The sequence below is a fragment of the Pelobates fuscus genome, chromosome 11, assembly GCF_036172605.1.
Source record: "Pelobates fuscus isolate aPelFus1 chromosome 11, aPelFus1.pri, whole genome shotgun sequence".
Classification (NCBI taxonomy): Eukaryota; Metazoa; Chordata; class Amphibia; order Anura; family Pelobatidae; genus Pelobates; species Pelobates fuscus.
Window position 1 is genome coordinate 84555944 of NC_086327.1, and position 21527 is coordinate 84577470.

Here is a 21527-nt window from a genome sequence, read left to right on the forward strand (position 1 = left end):
AAAGGCAAGAGAAAAAGTATTTAATTGAGGAAGATGGTAAAGTTATATACTCTGTGCAGACAGAGTGGATTTCTTTCTTAAAAGAATAGGAAGGAGATGCTAGAAGTTATAAAAGGAAGCTTGAAACATTGAGTTTCTAGAGAGAATAGGTGAGCTGAAAAATACAAGGGCAACAGTGGTGATCATATTTATTTATATATATTTTTCTTCCCATTTAGTATGCTGGAGCCCAAAAGGGAAGCAACTTGCTGTGGGCAAGCAGAATGGCACAATCGTTCAGTTCCTTCCAGTAAGTGGCTTAATAAATCTGTGACGGTCGGGAATGCTCTTGACATCCAACATGGTGCGATAAAGTGCTTGCGATGTGCCGTGCACAACAATTGGGTCCTCGAAGATTAGCGGACTATGTGGGTACTTGAAAACCACAGCTGTAAAGAGAAAGTCTGCTAAAGTAACCAAATAATGATGGCTGCAGTTCCGTGATTAAATCAGCAACACTGTAATGGAAGTGTAGTATTGTAAATACACAGAAAGTGTAACACTTCCCGGTGCCATACACAGTAACTGCAGATCTCCGTTTTCCTAAGTTAAATATCCGCTTGATAGGCCGGTAAATAGGTACAGATAAATCAGAGCTTGATAGAAAATAACCCAAAGTTCCATAGCATAATTAATTGAAAATAACAATCGACAGCACCGTTTAAACTCTTGTACATAGCGTTTAGTAAACTAGAGCCAGCAGACCTATACATTATCGGTGAAAGACAGAGTGAGGTACCAAAGTGTCTCTTGCTCCCTCACCCCAGTAAGCACTGTTGTAGCATTTAATAAGGTGAAATGGGGAATAATGCCAAGGGTGACAAGTGTTAAAAAAAAATAAATGAGTTAAATCTTTGTTTTACAGGCCTAGTCACACCTCCTTGTATGTGACTTTCACAGCCTTCCTAAACATTTCCTGTAAAGATAGATCTAATTTTTAAACTTTATTTTCTTTTGATCCTAAATGTGAGGAAGGCTGAACTTGATGGACACGTCTCTTTTCAGCCTATGTAACATGGAAAATGACAAGACACATGGAGACTTTTTAAAGAGCTGCCTTTTTTTTTTTTTTTTTAAATATAATATTCATGGGTTTCCACAGATTGAGGCAAGTGGCAGTAAATAGGGCCTTCAAGGTCAGCACCCATACATATTATAGCTTTCAGAACCCTGGAAAGTCTTCTTTGGACACCTCTGAATATATGTAAGAGAAAGCGTAATGATCTGCTTTTTAACATGCGGTGCCATTATTGAATCTGTACAAAGAGTCACTATTCTTTTGTACATCTCTTGGTTGTAGTGGAATTTCATTTAGGTCAGGGGTGCCCAAAAGGTAGATCCCCATATAATGTAGAACTACAGCTTCCATGATGCTTTGTCATTCTAAAACATTATAAAGGCATGCAAAGCATCATGGAAGCTGTAGTTTTACAACATCTGGGGATCCATCTTTGGTCACCCCTGATTTAGGTTCTATTATTTTGGAAAAAAACACAACTTTTTTGTACTGATAATTCAGTAGCCTTTGTACATAACTTAGTGGTTTGAGTTATATTTAATCTATTATATCTACTGAATCTTAATAATATTATTTTTCAGAATCTTCAGGAGAAGAAAGTCATTCCCTGCCCCACCTTTTATTCAGAGAACCCTGTAAAAGGTGCAATTTATCTTCCAATACCCATATAATAGTAAATGTAATGTCATGTGGTGGACTATTTATTTAAACTGCGATTGCATGTTTTTGTCTCCTAGTGCTTGATGTCCTCTGGGTTAGTACATACGTCTTTGCCGTGGCGTATGCTGCTGCTGATGTTTCTCTCGAAACCTCTCCTGAGCTTGTTATGGTATTACTTCCGGTATGTGTCAAGATACTAACGCCTTTACTTTATTTTATTTTTGGAATTTTCATGAAGCCATGTACTGTAACCTGAATGTGATGTTGCAGTCTTGAGTTGTTCAAGATACAAATGGAAAATCTACTTTGACATTACCTAATTGGAGCAAGAAAATAAAATGTATTTATTTTTTGTGTGTCAATTTTAGCAAGATTTGTGTGCTGCTGAGAAGTTTTTTAGGCTTAAGATTTAGTAGTTGGGGATAGAAGTTTTATTTTAAGGTAAAGGTTAGGGACTATGCCTTTAAAAGCTGGCCTTGGGTATTGTTAAGAATTTTATAATATGGGTAAATGGTTATGGGGCTAGTGGTTTTATTTTGAAAGGGATATATTAGGGTTTCAAATCTGTATCCTAGCAGTGTAATTTAAAGTGTTAATTAGGCATTAGTAATTACTGGTTTCACTTAGAAAGTGCATTCATCTATGCATTAAATACTTAAAACAGGCCTGCACAGCCTGCGCCCCCCCAGATGTTTTAACAACAACGTCCATGACTCTTTGAATGTAACCGATAGCCAGGGAATTATGGGAGTTGTAGTTCAAAACATCTGGGGGCAGCAGGTTGTGCAGACGTGACTTAAAGGAACACTCCAAGTACCATAACAACTTAATCTAAATAGCCCCGTGCGCACTCTTACCTCAAAGGGTTAAACCGTTCTCAAACGGTGTGATCCCAAAGTTTTCTAGAGCGCCTATCTCAATATGCCCAGGTGGCATCTTGCTTCTGAATTCTTAGTTTAACCCCTTAAGGACACATGACATGTGTGACATGTCATGATTCCCTTTTATTCCAGAAGTTTGGTCCTTAAGGGGTTAAAGAAGTGCGGAGTGCCACTGGGTAGGGGCGTCGCCGAGTAGCTCTCAGCCAATCAGTGACTCCCCATTCACAAAACTGGCTTGAAACAAACATACACTTTTACTCTAAGGTAAGAGTGCACCCGGGGGCCTCCTGGCACCCGAACAACTTCATTTAGATTAAGTTGTTATGGTGCCTAAACTACCCCTTTTAGGTGCCAAGAATTGAAAAAACATATTTAAAATATTTAGACTAAAATAGCATTCCCCCCCCCCCCCCCCCCAAAAAAAAAAAACCCTCCAACTATTGCCTGACTATTGCAGTTTCTTTTTCAGTTTATTACAGTTCAAGGTTTTGTGTAAAATTTTATAGTTACATGAATACTGGCTGATGTATGTTTTTATGTTGTGCAGAAAAAGGAAGACAAAAAGGGTGAGCGATTTCTGAATTTCAGGGAGATCTGCTATGGCAGCCCTACTGAGAGACACCACCATTTCTTCTTGAATTATATTGATAATTGGTGAGTAACGTAGCATTGAAATATAGCTAAATTCTCCATTAATCCATTCACTACCAATGGATTTTGATGGAAAAAAAATGTGGGTTCTTAGGGGGGGGGAAAAAAAGGTTTATATATATATATTTAAGAACAGGAAAATAGGTTACAGAATAATGAAGATAGAAAATCAAATAGCATTGCTATATAACAAATGTGATATTTCCATGTGCTTTTAATGCATGCTACAGTCAGTTCAGTGTGACACAATCCTCATACTATAATTCCTAAACTATAATTCCCCCAAAGCAATTATCCAGTGTTTAATTGTCCCATGCTGAACGATTCCTCATATCCTTATATATTTACCCATACTCCTATTTTGCCAAATTTTTCTGCATGATGGTCAGCTGGTGAACTGGTTCAAGGCTGGCGTCTGCAAACCTCTCCCATTTAGTATACAGAATGAGAGCAGAGAGTATGCTATTGGACCTTTTGGTCCCCCTCCTCCCCTCCACATGTCCTCTGCTGCCAGGCTACTTTGTGTTCTCTAGGTCAGGTCTCTTCAGTGAGCCTTACCAGGGAGTTGAAGCTGCCAGTGATAGATATACACGGGGAATATGTCACATGTCACTTCCACTCCCAGCTGACTTCTAGACTCGCTAAAAAGATTAGACACTGAGCAGGCAAAAATAATTGTATCTAAAGGCCCCACATTCAGGGTTAAAGCCTCTTACGCCACACCTGCTCCATGTATGTTGCCCCATTTTTGTCATGTTGCCTCTGTATACATTGCCCAACATATTTCCGCCCATATGTTGCCTCCTTATGTTCTATTGATCCCACTTTTTGTTATGTTACATGTGTTGTGAAACACACACAAAGCTGCAAAGCCACATTCAGGATATCCAAGAGCTGCTTTACTGTTACACATATAGAGATACATTTACTTACAAACTCTCTTTCTGTTGTGTGAGAGCAGCAGCTAGAAATCCCACACGTGGCTCTTCTCAATGAATTATTGCTCGGAACTTTGTGCTCCCGATCCTGTATACATGATGGTGGCATTGGAAGACATATCCCGAACGTGTATACACTTTATAGACAGTAAAGGGGTTAAGATGCAATTCTCCGCTAACAATCTCTTTATGCTCCATTAATAGAATAATTTGTTAGTGCCATGTGTTTATGTTGTGTTATAATGTCCTTAATCCAAGTATATTGCATTAAGAACTGAAGTCTGCTTTGAAAATAGAGCCCCTGAGCATGACAGGATCTCCAAGTAATAATTTTTATTTTATTTTTAAGGGAGGTTCTTCTGGGGGCTTCTGCTGTCTCCATTGAAGTCTCTGTGATTGCCCGGCCACCAGATCAGGTAACCTTTCTTTTGTTTTGTTTTTAATTGGGGATAAAACTATTCTTACTTGTAGCAATAGTATAGTCTTTACCTAAAATGAAACCTTAACTAAGAGCTGCATCTTCTTGGTAAGTCTGTGATCTTGGACTTTTCCCTGTAGAAAAGTTTTTATTTGTTAAAACAGCATTGTCACTTTTAAGGTTTCCATAAATATTGAATCTATATGAGAAACTTATAAAGAATGAATTGGTATTAGAATATATCAGACAAAGCTAAAACTACTTTCTTGTAATCAAATTAAGTTTGGCTAAAGGGAGAGCTTCTGCAACCATTTCTTCCCATGAGCCGTTGTTCTTGAGGGCAATGGGAACTGGCACCTTTATGGGCAATAGATATCTATGGCATGTCTCTGCACAAGCTATCTATAAGTCGTTAATACCCCCCTACCTATTTCATATTCTTGCCTATGTGTGATAGTATACCAGTGATGGGACGCTTGCTAGATGGCTGTCCCACTCTATCCCAGGACACAACCACTTAAAGGGTAACTGTACTCATTTTTCCTATTATTGAAAATAGATGATTTCAATTAATATGGCCTTCCTTTGCATTATTTTGTAATAAAAATACATATTACTATTTTATTGCATCTCCTTGCATACTTATGCTCTATGATGACAGCCATCTTTAGAACTCTTTGGTCAGAATCACCACTTGTCCACTAAGAGGATGCGTGCAATTTAAAGGTCTCAAACCATTCCAGAATTAAAATAGGAGTTCCATTCTCTTCTATATGATGTTGGGATTCATTAATTAACACACGTTAGCTCTTCACTGCATGCGCATTTCCTTTTGGTCAATAAACAATTTTACAGTCTTTTATTTTAAATGCTAATTATGATATATTTCCTTCAAACACACATGTCAATTGGGGTGGAAATAGACTCTTTATACTTGGCTGCCTTTTTACTTCTGGGTTGTTTAACTGATTAATGTGTTGGGGTTTAATCCCATGATTTTTGTGAACTTAGCCTGTGCCCTAACATTCAATGGCCGAACCTTGAGCACTGTGGAATATCCACATAGGTGCCCTCTTCTTACTGACCAGTGTCACTGTGGTTTCTATGCTTGCATCTGTAGTGATAATATCGTATGTGTGCATTTTGTCAGCAAAATATGCCCCATTGTTTTTTTTTTTGTTTTGTTTTTTTTTGTGAAAATTCATTTATTTTTGAAATGTACTCTAAAAGATACTATTTTGTCTCTATCACAGGTCGGTTATGAATTGTGGCTTCTGGAAGACACGAGTCGGGCTGATCTCCCCGTGAATGACAACAGTGATGATACACTTCCCATGGGAGTAGTTGTGGATTACACAAATCAGCAACAGATTTTTATCAGTACGTCCTCTTATTAAATGTAGTACTGACATGTTTCTTTTGCCATGGGTTCCACGCCTCTGACTTAAAGCCAGTGTGGACCTGTTGCATACCCATTTCTTGTGTTGTGTTCATACTTTTCAGTACTAAACACATAAAAGGCTTGTATTGCTGCAAAGCCATTTACATAAACTAACACTGAACACTGATATTTCCTGTTTACAAGATTATCCACTTTTTGTAAAAACAGAAAAACTGCATGAGGGGAAGAACCAAGATTTTTGTGTTATCTGTATTATGACTGAGTCAAGGAACCGGTCAGAAACCTTTAATTGAGAAAAGATCCTTAGTCGTCGTCTTGTCCGCCTGCCCCCTTAATAAATATATGTTGTACTTCTTTGTTATAAGTGATGTGGCATGACTTCTGTAGCCAAAAAAAAAAAAATGCTGCATCAAGTGACAGCTGACACATGCAGGAATATTCACCTAAGTGAATTTCAAATTTAAGGCCAATGAAGTCAAACTGGAAGCATATCTGTTTTTTCCAGTTTGGCTATTTTGGCCTTAATATAGAAATTCACGTTACTGTGTATGGTGGCGATTGCCCACATTATATAATATTGTAAAGGGCTGCGGAATTAGTTGGCGTTATAATAATAATTTGCAATGTGATCACTATAACAAGAAATCATTTGAGGAAAAAACATTCTGGTGGCATCGCCATTGTAAGTACACACTGACTTTGTCTGTCCTGCATTTGTGTCTATCCTCATAGTCTTCATGCCAGAGACTTCTACCCTGACAGTCTTTCCTTTTCTGGAATGCCCCATTCATTTTTGTTGACGTGGTCTCTCCTTATTTGCAAGATAGTGCCATTTGTTGTCTCCCCATGGAGGGAGATCAGCTTTACAGCACCTATGGATCGTACGCATGCCTAACAGACTACCATGCCTTGATTTTACCCTACGTGGGTGCAATGCTGAACACAGTTGTCATAGCTAAATTTGCAATGTGTTCATTTATGCTCTCAATAGTCCTGCTCATGAGTGCCCTGGCTTAAAACCCCACTGTAATTTGCTACAGAAAATCCAATTTCTTTTTGTAGGTGAAGAGAAAGTTCTTCCACCAACCCCTGTTCTCCTGGTTTTGTCCTCGGATGGAGTCCTGTGTCCTTTCCACATGATAAATTCCAACCCAGGCATGAAGTCCCTAATGGTGCCTCTTGAACGTTTGCCATTGGAAGGAGAGAGACAGACGAAGACGATCGGTATGTTGCAATTTTTTTAACTTTAATATATAAAACATTAACATCTTCTGCAGTGCTGTACATTGAGGAAACTAAACATACGCGTGACTGTGAGTATAGATGTTTGGCAGATGGAAGGTTGAAAGCACTGTAAAAGGAAAACATGAGATTAGTAAATCTCCTCCTTACCTGTCCTTTCTAAGAGCCACCGCTAGTTGACATGCCGCCTATAATACAGATTTGTTAACTGTCTCAAGGGGTTTCCTGGCAGCGTTTTAACTAAAAAGCGAGTCTTTGTTAATACTCACTTGAAAGACTTGACATAGACTCTTTTTGGATGAAACATTGACAGGTCACTTCTTATTGGCTGTAATAAAAGCAAATTTGTACCTTTGAGAAGACTTCAGTATTCATTTCACAGATGTTTGAGGGTGATTTGGCTGGTGATCATTTAAAATCCTCCAGTTGTTGCTTCTCTGCATGTTTTTTGGATATATTTGTGACCGTGGCGGTGTATTTGGCTTAAATTGTGCCTCTGTGCGAATAGCTAGTTGTATGTGTCAATAATATATATATATATTATATATTATATATATATATATATATATATATATATATATATATATATATATATATATATATATATATATATATATATATATATATATATATATATAGGGGTTACATTGACTCCAAGGGCAGCCAAAACTCTAAATCCTTCACTGTGTATACTGTTCAGTTTTGGTCCTTTGGTTGTCTGTCATTTTTTTCATGTTCGTTTACCAGGTTATTTTTATCTGTTTTCAGGAACAGGCCTTACTTCTCCAGCTCCTGCTGCCCCTCAAACTACCATTTCACAGCCGGCCACTTTCAGTATTGCTTCTAGCAATCCAGCCACCAATACTACACCTGGACCCACCAATACTACATTTGGAGCCACCAATACTACACCTGTACCTGCACCTTGGGCTTTGCCCTTGTCAATCGGAAGTACAGCAGCTTCCAATAACTCCTCCAAGCAGGTTAATCCACCTGTGTTCTCCTTCCAACCGATGTCGGGCACAGGGGTTTTTGGAATGGGCAGCTCAGGGCCAGGTAGCTCAGCTCTTCCAGAGCAGACGCCTGTAACAACACCCGGCTTTCTTCCTGCTGCATCAGTGAAAGTGAACCTGAAAGACAAGTATGTATTGAGACTGGCTCCAGAACCAGTATCTGCTATAAAAATTGTCTATTCATATCTTCAGCTCTATAAAGAACTATCTTATTCTTACATTGGCTATTGTAAAACCTCTTACAGGGGGACACTTCTTAGTGAAAACGTTCAATAACTGATATATATGTATGTGTTTTTTTTGTTTGTTTTTTCAAACATGACCATTTCTTTTCAGCTAACCTGGAATTCTTGTTGGCATACTGAGGATTCTGCTCCCTCACACCAGGGCTCAAAATTTACACTAGCCATGACAAATAGAAATTTGGCACCATTTAAGACCTGGCTTGTAGCATAGGACTTCAAATTTTAAGCCTAGCAAACATAGTGCAAATAAGAATTCCCTCTTCCCCATAGAGTGAAATACTAGGAAATAATCCATGGATATTCACATTTCAGATTGTTTTTGTTTCATAAGCAACCAGATTGTGATGATGAACTGAATTTACAATAGTTTTAATATAACTTGTGTTGTAAGTAGTAAATCGGTCTACGTTTTGCTCCCAGTGAATACACATGATACTTGTTTCCCCTTTTTTTTTTCTTTCTTTTTTTCTTTCAACACTGAATGCGGCTTGGTAACGTTTAATGGCCCACGCAGGGGCCGTTCAACAACATGTAATACATTTCTTTGTACAGAACTGATGTGCCGCTCGGTGTCGTTTTTACTTTTTTAGGGCATTTCTAGCCCATGTGTAAAACATAACCAGAACAAAATCCAAACAATACGATACATGACTGCATGGCATATAAAACAGTTAAGTTTGTGCGATTCTAAATTCACCCATATAGGTTCACAGTCATTGTAGTCGTCGGTGTAACATTCAAAGCAGTTCGTGCTATCGTGCTCTTTATGTGTTCGCTATTGCGTTTGGACTGATTTCGTACTTTAGTAGCTACGGATGTCGTGTAGGTCTGTCCCTTAAGGTAATGTTCATCTATGTCCGTGTTGTGTACTCCCCAGTTGGGGACAATCTCCGTGAAGTTGTTGGTGGCCCCTATAGTGCGTTTTTCTCCCCCTCGAGGTTAGTCCCTAAGGGGCTTCCAGCAGGGTCGTGCGTGTGTGTGATGGTCATTCTACCACTGTGAGCGTTCACAACATTAGCTTTCCTACGTGTTTTTCGTCCTGTTTTCGCTGCCTAACTGGGTTGCCCTGTGTGTTTCATCTGTGGTTCTAGGTAGGCATATGAGCCGGTTTTGCTGTCCAGTACTGTGCACCGTGTGCTTGTTTCCCATTTTGTCTCACAATAAAACACCACATGTAAGAACGGAGTGCTACTGCACAATAGTACTATATTTTTATGACCGTAGAGTGCTTGATTATGTGGTTTAATCACACAGCTGATTATACCCAATAAAGATTGCATATTTGTTCCAGATTCAATGCTGTTGGGGCACAGGCACCTGCTCCCAGTGCCAGCCTTGGTGCTCCAGCCTTTTCATTCACTCCTCCAAGCAAGCCCCCAAGTTCAAGCGATCCCCGTAGTGGCGCAGTATCATTTCAACCACAGGCCACCAAGACTCCGAGCAGGGCCACTGTTGGAGATGGTAAATAAGCATTCAGCATATATGTTTTTTTTTTTAAAATTGTGTTATTTCTTTGTTCTCCATGACAAGCAGCATATGTTGATGCAAGTTAATTTTGCTTATAGTTGTCCCTGTGATGCCAAGCACTCCCATTGCATCTACTCAGAAGACAGCCAAAATTAACCCTCCAGCAGCAAAGCAAATGCCTTCACAGGTAAGCCAGAGTTCTGTGGCACATTCTCAACATGTCCAGTTTGCAATCCTCAAACAGGGGATGATGTGCTGCAAGTCACAATAACAGTGTTGTAATGAAATGCAGGTAGGTACTTCACAGGAAATAAATGCAAAGCGAGAATGCGTGGCTTGTCTCATCACTGGGAATAAATGCACTGCAACTATGCGCAGCAATCAGTACGGTAATTGTGCGGTAATTGTTTGTTTTGGGTTTGGTTTGTTTTGTTTTTCAGTTGCAGGCAAATGTACCCAGAGAAAATCCATACACTCAAACCAAGGAGTCTGACCCTTTTCTGATTGCCATAAAAGAGGAGGTAAGTACAGGTTAGGGATGTATTCCCTTTTAAAATAATCATTCATTAGACTCTCATATGTTTATGAAATGCGCACATTTGGGATTACCGTATATACTCGAGTATAAGCCGAGTTTTTCAGCACATTTTTTGTGCTGAAAAACCCCAACTCGGCTTATACTCGAGTCAGAGTCTGTATTATGGCAATTTGCATTGCCATAATACAGACAGGGGCTGTGGGGGCTGCAGAGAGATGTTACTTACCTTTCCTGCAGCTCCTGTCAGCTCTCTCCTCCTCCGCCGGTCCGTTCAGCTCTTCTGTCAGCTCACAGTGTAAATCTCGCGAGAGCCGCGGCTCTCGCGAGATTTACACTGGGAGCTGACCGAGGTGCTGAACGGACCGGCGGAGGAGGAGAGAGCTGACAGGAGCTGCAGGAAAGGTAAGTAACATCTCTCTGCAGCCCCCACAGCCCCCTCCTACACAGTGCCCATCCGCTGGACCACCAGGGAAGGAGAGCCCCCCTCCCTGGCCAGCTAGCAAGCAGGGAGGGGGGACGAAAAAATGCATATATATATATTAATAATAATAAAAAAAAATAAAAATAATAATAATTAAATAAATAATAATAATAAAATAAAAAAATAATAATAATAAAAAAAATGTAATGAAACAAAAAAATATTAAAATAATAATTAAAAAATAAAAATGCCCACCCCCCACTAAGGCTCTGCATCACACTCTGCATTACACACACACACACACACACTGCATTCATGCACACACACTGCATTCATGCACACACACTGCATTCATGCACACACACTGCATTCATGCACACACACAGCACTCATACACACAGCATTCTCATACACAGCATTCATACACACACACAGCATTCATACACACACACTGCATTCATACACACACACTGCACTCATACACACACACTGCATTCATACACACACTGCACTCATACACACACACTGCATTCATACACACACACTGCACTCATACACACTTCATTCATACACACACACTGCATTCATGCACACACACTGCATTCATGCACAACACTGCATCCATACACACACACTGTATTCATACACACACACTGCATCCATACACACACACTGTATTCATACACACACAGCATTCTCATACACACAGCATTCTCATACACACAGCATTCTCATACACACAGCATTCTCATACACACAGCATTCTCATACACACAGCATTCTCATACACACAGCATTCTCATACACACAGCATTCTCATACACACAGCATTCATACACACACACTGCACTCATACACACACACACACACTGCATTCATACACACACACTGCATTCATACACACACACACTGAACTCATACACACACACTGCACTCATACACAGCATTCTCATACACACACACTGCACTCATACACACAGCATTCTCATACACACGGCATTCTCATACACACAGCATTCTCATACACACACACTGCATTCATATACACAATGCACTCATATACACACTGCATTCTCATACACACACTCTGCATTCTCATACACGCACTCTGCATTCTCATACACACACTCTGCATTCTCATACACACACACTGCATTCTCATACACACACTGCATTCATTATATACACACACTGTAAATAAATATTCAATTAATATAATTTTTTAAGGATCTAATTTTATTTAGAAATTTACCAGTAGCTGCTGCATTTCCCACCATAGTCTTATACTCGAGTCAATACGTTTTCCCATTTTTTGGGGGTAAAATTAGGGGCCTCGGCTTATATTCGGGTCGGCTTATACTCGAGTATATACGGTATGTATATCTATGTATATATAGCAAGTGTTGTGCTCTGAAAAGTGCAGAAAAGGGGTTGGGCCACCAGTACAATATTCCTGCTTGATTCTATAGGGACTGCCCCACATTTAGTATTTTAGTACACTTTAAATAACTCAATTAGATATTTCCTTAAGCCAATGCTCCTGCCTCTCAATTTTACGTTTTTAGTTTTGGGAAAATTTAATCTGCATCTGTTTAATAACTGTAAAAATTCACAATTAATGTGCCTCTCTCCCAATCCGGGCAGATTGCTCAATTCCAAAAGGAGATGGATGACCTGAAAGCTCGCACTGTAAAGGCATGTTTCTCAGTAGGCAATGAAGCTGAAATACGTCAATTAAGGACAGAGACAGATGACCTTGATGGCTTTCTCCTTGAAATCAAAGAAACTACTGAGGTAATATGGGTGCTAATGTGAAACAAGCTATATTCGACTTTACAAATTCTACGGTTTTCAGCAGTATTTACTTGTTGGTATTGCCTCTGTGGACTGTGTTGGAAGACTTTTTTTTGTTTTTTTAAACAAACAAAAATGTACTCCCTCCAGATCTCCCCTTTAGGGAATATAGTGCCATTACTCACCAAACCACCACAGTCTTGACTGACAATTTCCCACCCCCGAGGCTGGTATATTAAGGTTTTGTCTATGACTATAGGGTGCTTTGGGTGCTGCCATTATATCCCTTAAACTTGAATTCTGGGGACAGAACAAATTCTTCCAAAAAGGTTTTACAAGCTACACTCCAATATTGCACTTGGAAGAAAAACTCAAAAAAAAAAAAAAATCTTGATGAAATCGTTTAAGGTTCAATTATTTTTCTTTCTCCAGTTTACAGAGACTGCGTTTCTATGTTCTCATATATTCTGCCGAGAACACTTGCTCTTGTTTAGAGCTACGTGTTTGTCAGGATATCTCTGGATATGGCTTGCTGTCTTCCTCTCTATTATTTTCTGCTAGTTAACTATACTTTTAAAGTGCATTTCTTTAATATTATTTTTAGAATTAAATATTTGGTGTTAAAGGTGCGTGCCAGGCACCCACAAATTGTAGGTGCAATGTATAATTTAAGTTACAATTGGTTATGCTGGCACTACTATTAATCCATAAGCTAAGTCGTTCTTCCTTATTTTTTTTTCTCCAATAATACTGTGTTTGATGTAATTTTAAAGAACTAGCATATACAAGATCTATAAATGAGAAGACTGTTTGTTTGTTTTTTGTAATTATTATCCTTTTTTTTTTTTTTTTTTTTTTTTTTACATATACTGTATGATGCAGTATCTTTATAATGTTTTTTAAAAAGTCAACTCCGACCTGATTTTAATGTTCTACATTTCTTCATCTTGTGTATGAAAGTCTCTTAACAGCGACATCCATAATCTAAAAAGGAATCATCTTGAGGCATTTGCAAAAATCGAAGAAGCTAGGGAACTGAATGAGCGAAAGCAGGATCCCAAGTACCGGCACCTGCTACTCAAGAGACCATTAGATCCCAAGAGTGAAGCTCAGGTTAAGGTAATGTTAGCAATGGGTCAATCTGACATGCAAACCATGCCCCCCACCCCCTTCTCTGCTTTTGTGATCCAGGGTCTTTTCAATGCTCAGCCAGAGACCACAACAGCTGCAATGGCAAACATTGGCCGTCAGCAGTACATTCGCTTCCTACTGCTCAATAAGCAGTTGTAATACAACAGACATATCAATTATGTTTTTACAGCTGATAGCTGCACAGGGTACATGACTTCTATTTAGCCTTTCCCAGCATATTTTAAAATTATTTATATTTTGGCTTTATTTTTGTTTAATCATGGCATAGTGTATTATGCCATGTATTGTTGTTCATCTGAGGTTGTATTTACCTAAATTTAAAGGAACATTATATGGTCAGGAACCCGCCTCCCTGCTGACATCATCAGAATATATGATTTTTAACCAAGCCAATGCTTTCCCATAGGCGGGATGGGGGCGAGGCCAAGCACCGGCTTGGCCAATCAGCACCTCTATGAGAAAAATTTAGCTTCTCCATTCTCTGAAAAGGCAGTGTTTGCATGAAAATGCCTGCAGGGAATGATTTTACTTACCAGAATAAATGCATTAAGTTGTAGTTGTTCTGGTGACCATAGTGTCCCTTTAGGACTTGCTAAAGAGCAGATTATTGTTATTCTTGATATGTAAAACCATAGAATTCAAATTTATTTTTCCCATGACTGTATGCTCGTAATATTACACCAAAGTTACAGATTACCAGTTTTTTTTTTAGAAAGTCTAAACATCTAAATACCTTACTTGACTATAGTGAAAATGGAAATGTGCCATATTCCTCTCTACTCTCCAACAACATTTGACTCCTGTGTCATTTTTAAGAATATCTAAAAGCCAAGTCAGCATGTTTGCTGATTTTTTAATTGCTGCTCTGTTTCATAGGAGATCCGCACTCTGCACCAGTATGTAAAGTCTGCAGTTCAAGATGTCAGTGATGTGTTGGATATACAGTGGGAAAAGTACCTGGAAAACAAGAGAAATCAAAAGTAAGGGATTTTTTTAGAATCATAGTTTCTGATTTATTTGGGCTTTTCTGTATATTGGGTGTTATGTACAAAATTGTACATGAAAGAAACCAGGGCAGTGGCTGAACTGGACTACTGAAAGCCATTCTGCCTGAAATACATCAAGGTAATACGCAGGGCGACATATACGCAGTACAGTTCTAAATAACTGCGTGTCTGCCCTCATCCTTTCCATAGGTGTATTTACCCACTAGGACTGAAGTTTCAGTTCATGTTTAGTACTGTAAAGAGTATCAATCTCAATTCAATATTCAATTCCCGTTACAATGTTAAATACAAACAAATATCTTTTATTCATTTATTATGTTTCATTTTACCTGAGGTTAAGGGCTGCTATTTTTAAAGGTACAGTGGGAGCCCAACCGTGTGTTCATCTGGGCAGGGTTCTGATAACAGAGGTCTCGGGCAAGGGCCTTGCTGATTGGCTTAGAGCAGTCAGCTGATGCTCTAGGCCAAGCATAGGCAACCTTCGGCACTGCAGATGTTTTGGACTACACCTCCCATGATGTTTTGCCAGCATTATGTGTATAAGAGCATTATGGGGGATGTAGTCCACAACATCTGGAGTGCCGAAGGTTGCCTATCCCTGCGTCTAGGCCATTCAGTTGCTTCCCATTCATAAAACAAAGATATGGACAGTTTTTATGATTTGAGGATCTACTGATTGGCTTACAGTATCAGCTGAACGCTCTGAGGCAGTCAGCTCTGTCTCTGCCTGAGACTCCTATTATCTATGATTTCTTGAAAGGGGCAGAGCAGTCTGGCACTGGAGCACATACTTCCAGGGTTAAACCAGGGGGTGAACAGTTTAACCTCCAAGGGTGAGTCAGCACCAGGGACTTCCTGGCACCATAACAACTTCATTTTAATGATGTTATGGTCCTCAATATTATGCTTTAAACTATAGTGTTCTTTAAAGTTTTTTTTTTTTTTTTTAGTAAGTGCCACTTATCCTGGTGAATACCCTGTGTAATTGACTCAAAGCCTGTTTTTGAGATGCCTGGTATTTGCAAATGAGCGCTAATATGGGCTTTGATGGGATAAGCAGTACTTGCACCTAAATAGAACCTGAAGATGGCTGCTGCCACCACATAGCAATGCTAACCCAGAAGATGCACTGAAACTAGGCGTGTGTGTGTTTGTGTATACACACATGCATACATTAAACTAGTGCACACAGTAGATAAAAGACAAATCTCTTGAGATTAACAGAAGCTTTGTTAAATTTTCCCTTGTGAGCCCCACCCCCCCGGCTGTAAACAGAACATCCAGCTATTTATTTAAGTTATTTGCATTGTATTACTTAGAGTTTCCAAAAGTAAAAATAGTAAGTATATGTCCATACATTTGATGATGGGGTGTGTTTTTTGTTTATTTGTTTGTATTCTGATCTTCTCTACACTCACACCTTCCACCATGGCCCCCTTTTTAGAGGTCTAATTGTCCCAGAGCGACAATCACTATTTCACACGCTGGTCAACAACCGGGAAATTATCAACCATCAACAACGGCAGCTAAAACAACTGGTGGACAAACTACAGCAGCTCCGATTGTACAAGCAGCTGTCCCAGTGGAGCATACCAAGCGAAGACACGAGCAACAAAAGGTGAGATTGAGACCTTCATAGCTATTTCTATTTAAAAGATGCTAAACATGGCTAATTTATTTTTCAGATTCTTAGATTTGAGGACAAAAATGACTCAATATCCTAGTTTATCACATGGAATTTCTGAGAGAGACCAACTCCTTTTTTTCAATTGTCATTTATCATTGGATTTTGATAGGTTTCCATGAATAGAACCTCTGGGCTTAAGGGCTTGGTCCCAGTCATCATCAAGAATAGACTCTTATGTGTTTTGTTTTTTTTCTCCTTTCTTACTGACCGCGTTTGTTCAGTATGTCCATGGTTTCAGTAGGAAAGCTGGATGTAAATTCTGAAGCATGCTGTAAAAAATACAAACTTACAAATATTGGGCAGGGAAGCAAATAATAGTCTGAACTACCATTACGTAGAAAATAATGCAAACAAAATACTGAATAACATCACTCTAGTTAGATGTACGAACAGAGTTGGAAGTAATTTGAGTAATTGTATACAGCAGGTTTTTGTTTTTACACCCTGTGTCTACACCCAAGCTTGACTTTCCCCATGTTTCACTGGGTTTCCAATGTTTGAAAAAGTGGTGCATTATATTCATCAGAATGGGAAAGCATGGATTGGCTGAAATCATCAATTCTGATGTCAACCTTTGATGGAAGGGGGAGGAGGGGAACAAGCCAACTAAATGGTGTTTTTAACACTATAGGGTCAGGAATACATGTAGTATATAGTGTTCGTTTAAAGGCTGACTAATGACGCTGCCCAAGTTACACGTCTGGCAGCAAAGTACTTAACTTTATTAAATTGCTTTCAAAGTGAAATGCTTCACATACAGACTGCACACACCATGACCACTTCAACTCAGGGGTGTTGGGAGTAACCCCTTAAGAACCATTGACGTACACGGATTCATGTATATTATTCCTGTTAAGTAGAAATCCAGTTTAAATCGACGATAACTCTTTAAATATATATAATTAAAATCTGATTCCAGCATACCTCTTTTTAATTTTATTTTGTTCCCTCTGCAGTTTTGAAAGCAATATTGAAAGCCTGCAAAATACATTGTCTAAGACTGCTATAAATATGAAACCCAAACCAGCACCGCAAGCACCATGTGAGTAGCCAAAATGATTAGCAGTCTTTATGTGGAATAGTTTGTAATCCTGATTTCCAACAAAATCACACTAGGCTTTCTCATTTATTTAATTAATTTTCATGTTGGATCACAGTCATATTGCTGACAAATAACACGCCACTTGGAAGCGCGCAATTCATTTTTCCCCTTCCCTAATCTCTTCTTTCTATATAAAGTATTTATCGGCTTGGTTTAGACCTGAAGTAATGGAATGCTGTACTATTAACAGCCAAATCATATCGTTTTGTGATCTTTTATTATTTTGTTATATATTTTTGCAGCCAAAGTGTCAAAGGTAAAGGTCAACCAGCTGCGAAATTTTCTTACCATGAGAACAGTACCTCGTATCCGGTCTCTTGCGCCAGGTATGTGTGGTGATTTTTTTTTTTTTTTTTTATTACTACTACATTTGGTGGTGACCTTTTTAGGGAACTGTCCTAAATGAGTTCTTCTTTGCTTTTATGAAACTTGAAAATGTAGATTATTTGGTACTCCAGGAATCTGCAGGAACGCTAGCCTTGAAAGTGGACAGAGTAATTGGACGTTAATTGGAGTAAAAAAGATACATTCCCTCCTAGCCCACCACACCTGCCCACAAGTATATGTGGTGCACTTTACCATGTTTTGGTGTAATCATTGCAGGTACTTTTGTAGCCAGTCATTCAGAAGACTAAACACAGAGGCTTTGTGAATTAATTCCAAATACCAAAATAGAGGTAAAAATTCTCCAACCTGACTATGGTCACAGCTTGGCTATTTTTTATCATCCGCTTTACCATTCACAATTAATTTGCAAAAATGTGGTTATAACTAATGTTATATAACTGCATGTGCAATACTTTAGTCTAGTGTATTGTCTGTTTTGTGCATTTATTAATTTAATTTCATCCTGTTTTATAGCAAACCTCAACCGTTCGTCATTCCTGGCCCCAAGCTTTTTCGAAAATCTTGATGATGTGAGCTCCACATCTTCCCTGTCGGACACTGGAGATAACGAAGAGAGGGGGCTGCTTCCACAGGTGGTTGGGAGGCATGAGACTCCGCCCCCAGAAGGTACACCTATCAGAACTCCCCGACATGCTGCTGTCGTCCGTACAACATCAGTCCAGCAAGGCTTTGCTCCACCAACCGCTCCATTTGGAAAACCGTTTGGCCCAGGTCCTATCACCAGTACACGTGAGAATTTGTTTCCTTTTTTTGACAGTGCTAGTTAGGCTATATCGGTGGCATTGATTTTAGTTTCTAAAAGGAAACACTCTAATTGTTAATTCTCCAGTATGAAGCTTAAAAAAAAATGTTAGTCTAAATAAAAAAAAAAATACCCTTTATAGCTAGTTTGGTACAAATAATAGTTAGCTGTGTGGCATGTGCTTGCCTTACTAGATCTTGTTTGGTCAAGGAAAAGCAAAGCTCCACCTTTTGCCATCATAGGAGTGTTGCAAACCTCTGTGTCTATGATGTATAAAATAGACATTTTGCCCCATAACCTATGAAAGGTGCATATGTGTTTTGCTACTTAGTTTCCCTTGCAAGCACAGTTTCAAAGTATGAGCAATATGCTAGTTAAAAAAAATTTTTGTAAACATATTTGGCATAAAAGTCCCGTTAAGTCCAATACTACCTTTTGATACCAGGCTTCTGTGTTGTTGACATTTGTTGTCCTTGGAACCCCAGCAAGAGTTCTAATAATTGTTGATCTTTTTCTTTCTTTTTTTTTTTTTTTCTTTTCAGCGGCTGTTCCTGCTCAGTCCATCAGAGTGATCCCACAGGGAGCTGACAGCACTATGCTGACCACCAAAACTGTCAAACATGGAGATCCCATTATCATCGCTCAACAAGCTGCGGCTGCAGCTGCCCTGAGGAGACAGCTGGACAACCAAGTGACAGGTACTCCAGTTGCACTTTTTTTTTTTTTTTTTTTTTTAATATTCCTTACTTTAATATTATAAACAGCTTCCTGATTATCTCTTTGTTTTGTACACAGCCACTTTGACAGAATCCACCCTGCAGACAGTACCCAAAGTGGTAAACGTTAAAGAGCTGAAGGGCAATGGTCCTGGTCCAACCATTTCCACCACATTAGGGTAAGGGTTTCAGAATCTCATGTATTGATGTGTGCCTACCAGTAGATGGCAGTGATAACCTCTGAAAAAAATCAGACCAGCTGATTGCATCATGAAGTGTATGTAGTGCACTATAAGCATACCAGCCTGCATTAAACTAGTTAATACTTTCCTGTGGCTATCTTATGTGAGAGCCGCCATTCAACCAGACTGTCAGTCTGTGAGCATTGATGGCTCCATGGCTTGAATTTCTTCTTGGATGAAGAGCGGACAGAATAACAGTAGGTGGCTTGGGTAGAGAACATAATGTGAATATTATGCCTCCTTTTCTTTTCCAAAATAAGTGACGTAAGAATTCTGTATTTTATCGGTACAAAAATATTAATAAATGGAATAAGTAAAGAAAAAAAAAAAGTTAAGCTGGGGGCCGAGCCAAGCCTGAGTCTGAGCTTGGCACAAAACAAGATTCCGGGCCCTGAAATCACAGCCCCAACCTGGCGAAACTGGCACCAAACTGACCCACTGACTGCTGTCAATGACATGGGCCGAAAAACCGCAGCAAAGCCTGAATATCGGAGACCTCTGGAGACAAGCGCCCAGGGCCCAAACATGGCCGCCTACAGTGAAGAATGCTCTGATGTCTCAGACGACTTTACAACAGGGGTGGAAGCGGAGCATTTGCCTGCCGTGTTGGGACCTCTCCAGACTCCCCCACGGCCAGACTCGTCTCCGGTGACCACTGCTGTCATGAAGGAACTACTGGCAAGGCTCCAGCTCACTGTACAGGCCAACATGGCCCAACTTCGTAAGGAACTTCAAGGTCTGACAGGCTGTCTGGGCACTCTGGAGGCTCACTTCTGCCAAAACACACAAAGAAACACACCTCCTGCAGCAAGCAGGGCAAGATCTGAAGCAGCAGCACCTTATCTATTATCAACGCTTTGCGGCACTGGAGGATCAGAGGCGTAGCCTGAACATCAAGATCCGAGGTATCGGAGAAGAGATACCGGAGGCAGAGAAACCACACGTCATATGGCGACTCCTGCAGGCCCTCTTGCCTCCCAAGCAAGCTGCCATGGAGGGGATGTTTCAGTTACCAAGAGCAGTCCAAGGCCCCAACATTGACACAGATGGATCTCCTGGTAAGCTTTCAAAACCACAGGGACAAAGCAGCGGTGATACAAGCCACATGAAACCACTCCCCCTACCCATTTGAGAACATGCAGACCTGTCAGGGGCCACACCAGCATGGCGACGCTCACTCCAGCCCTTCACAACTCTCCTACGCCAGCACAACGTCAAATACATCTGGAGAGGGTCTCAAATACTGCTTTTCCACCATGGGGACTTTGCCTCCATTATATGGGACATGCACGGGATCAAAAGAACTGCTGCCTACCTTGGGGCTCCAAGTGGACTCCATGCCCCTAGCGGAGAAAAGTACCACACCGGCACAATCCTGCACCTGGGACCACGCAAAAGTGCTCCAGTTCGTCCCCAGTCGGGCTGAGACAGTGGCTTATGCAGCGGGCCACTACCTGATGCAGCCACAAGTGCCAACCTGCTTCCAGACCTGCGGTTCTAAGCAGGACCAACCATTTCACTGTTCAAATTTGAATGCATGTAAAGATGTTTTGATGTTTTAATGTTTCTTTTTCTTACGCCAACCCTCACAACTGCTAGCCATCCAATGCACCACGACGCATCATATTTTATAGCTCCCTCAAATTCTCTTAGAACACGCAAAACATGTACAGTTGCTTATAATATTAATTTTGCCTACATTTTTAATATACATTTCAAAATACAGAGCATCGCATGAAAAAGT

At 39.8% G+C, this 21527-nt stretch overlaps 1 protein-coding gene across 3 annotated transcripts in view; it reads left to right on the forward strand.

The window, feature by feature from the left end:
- NUP214 (nucleoporin 214) overlaps window positions 1-21527 on the forward strand; it is a 68674-nt gene that overhangs the window by 13424 nt on the left and 33723 nt on the right. For all 3 annotated transcript variants that reach the window (XM_063436514.1, XM_063436515.1, XM_063436516.1), the window contains exons 5-24: window positions 219-289; window positions 1639-1699; window positions 1795-1898; window positions 3146-3252; window positions 4537-4603; window positions 5859-5985; window positions 7070-7231; window positions 8018-8390; window positions 9799-9968; window positions 10073-10161; window positions 10415-10495; window positions 12578-12727; window positions 13688-13846; window positions 14756-14859; window positions 16331-16504; window positions 17530-17615; window positions 17918-18001; window positions 18537-18812; window positions 19368-19523; window positions 19621-19720. In XM_063436514.1, coding sequence (XP_063292584.1) covers window positions 219-289; window positions 1639-1699; window positions 1795-1898; window positions 3146-3252; window positions 4537-4603; window positions 5859-5985; window positions 7070-7231; window positions 8018-8390; window positions 9799-9968; window positions 10073-10161; window positions 10415-10495; window positions 12578-12727; window positions 13688-13846; window positions 14756-14859; window positions 16331-16504; window positions 17530-17615; window positions 17918-18001; window positions 18537-18812; window positions 19368-19523; window positions 19621-19720 — 2701 coding nt within the window. The remainder of the gene's footprint in view (window positions 1-218; window positions 290-1638; window positions 1700-1794; window positions 1899-3145; window positions 3253-4536; window positions 4604-5858; window positions 5986-7069; window positions 7232-8017; window positions 8391-9798; window positions 9969-10072; window positions 10162-10414; window positions 10496-12577; window positions 12728-13687; window positions 13847-14755; window positions 14860-16330; window positions 16505-17529; window positions 17616-17917; window positions 18002-18536; window positions 18813-19367; window positions 19524-19620; window positions 19721-21527) is intronic.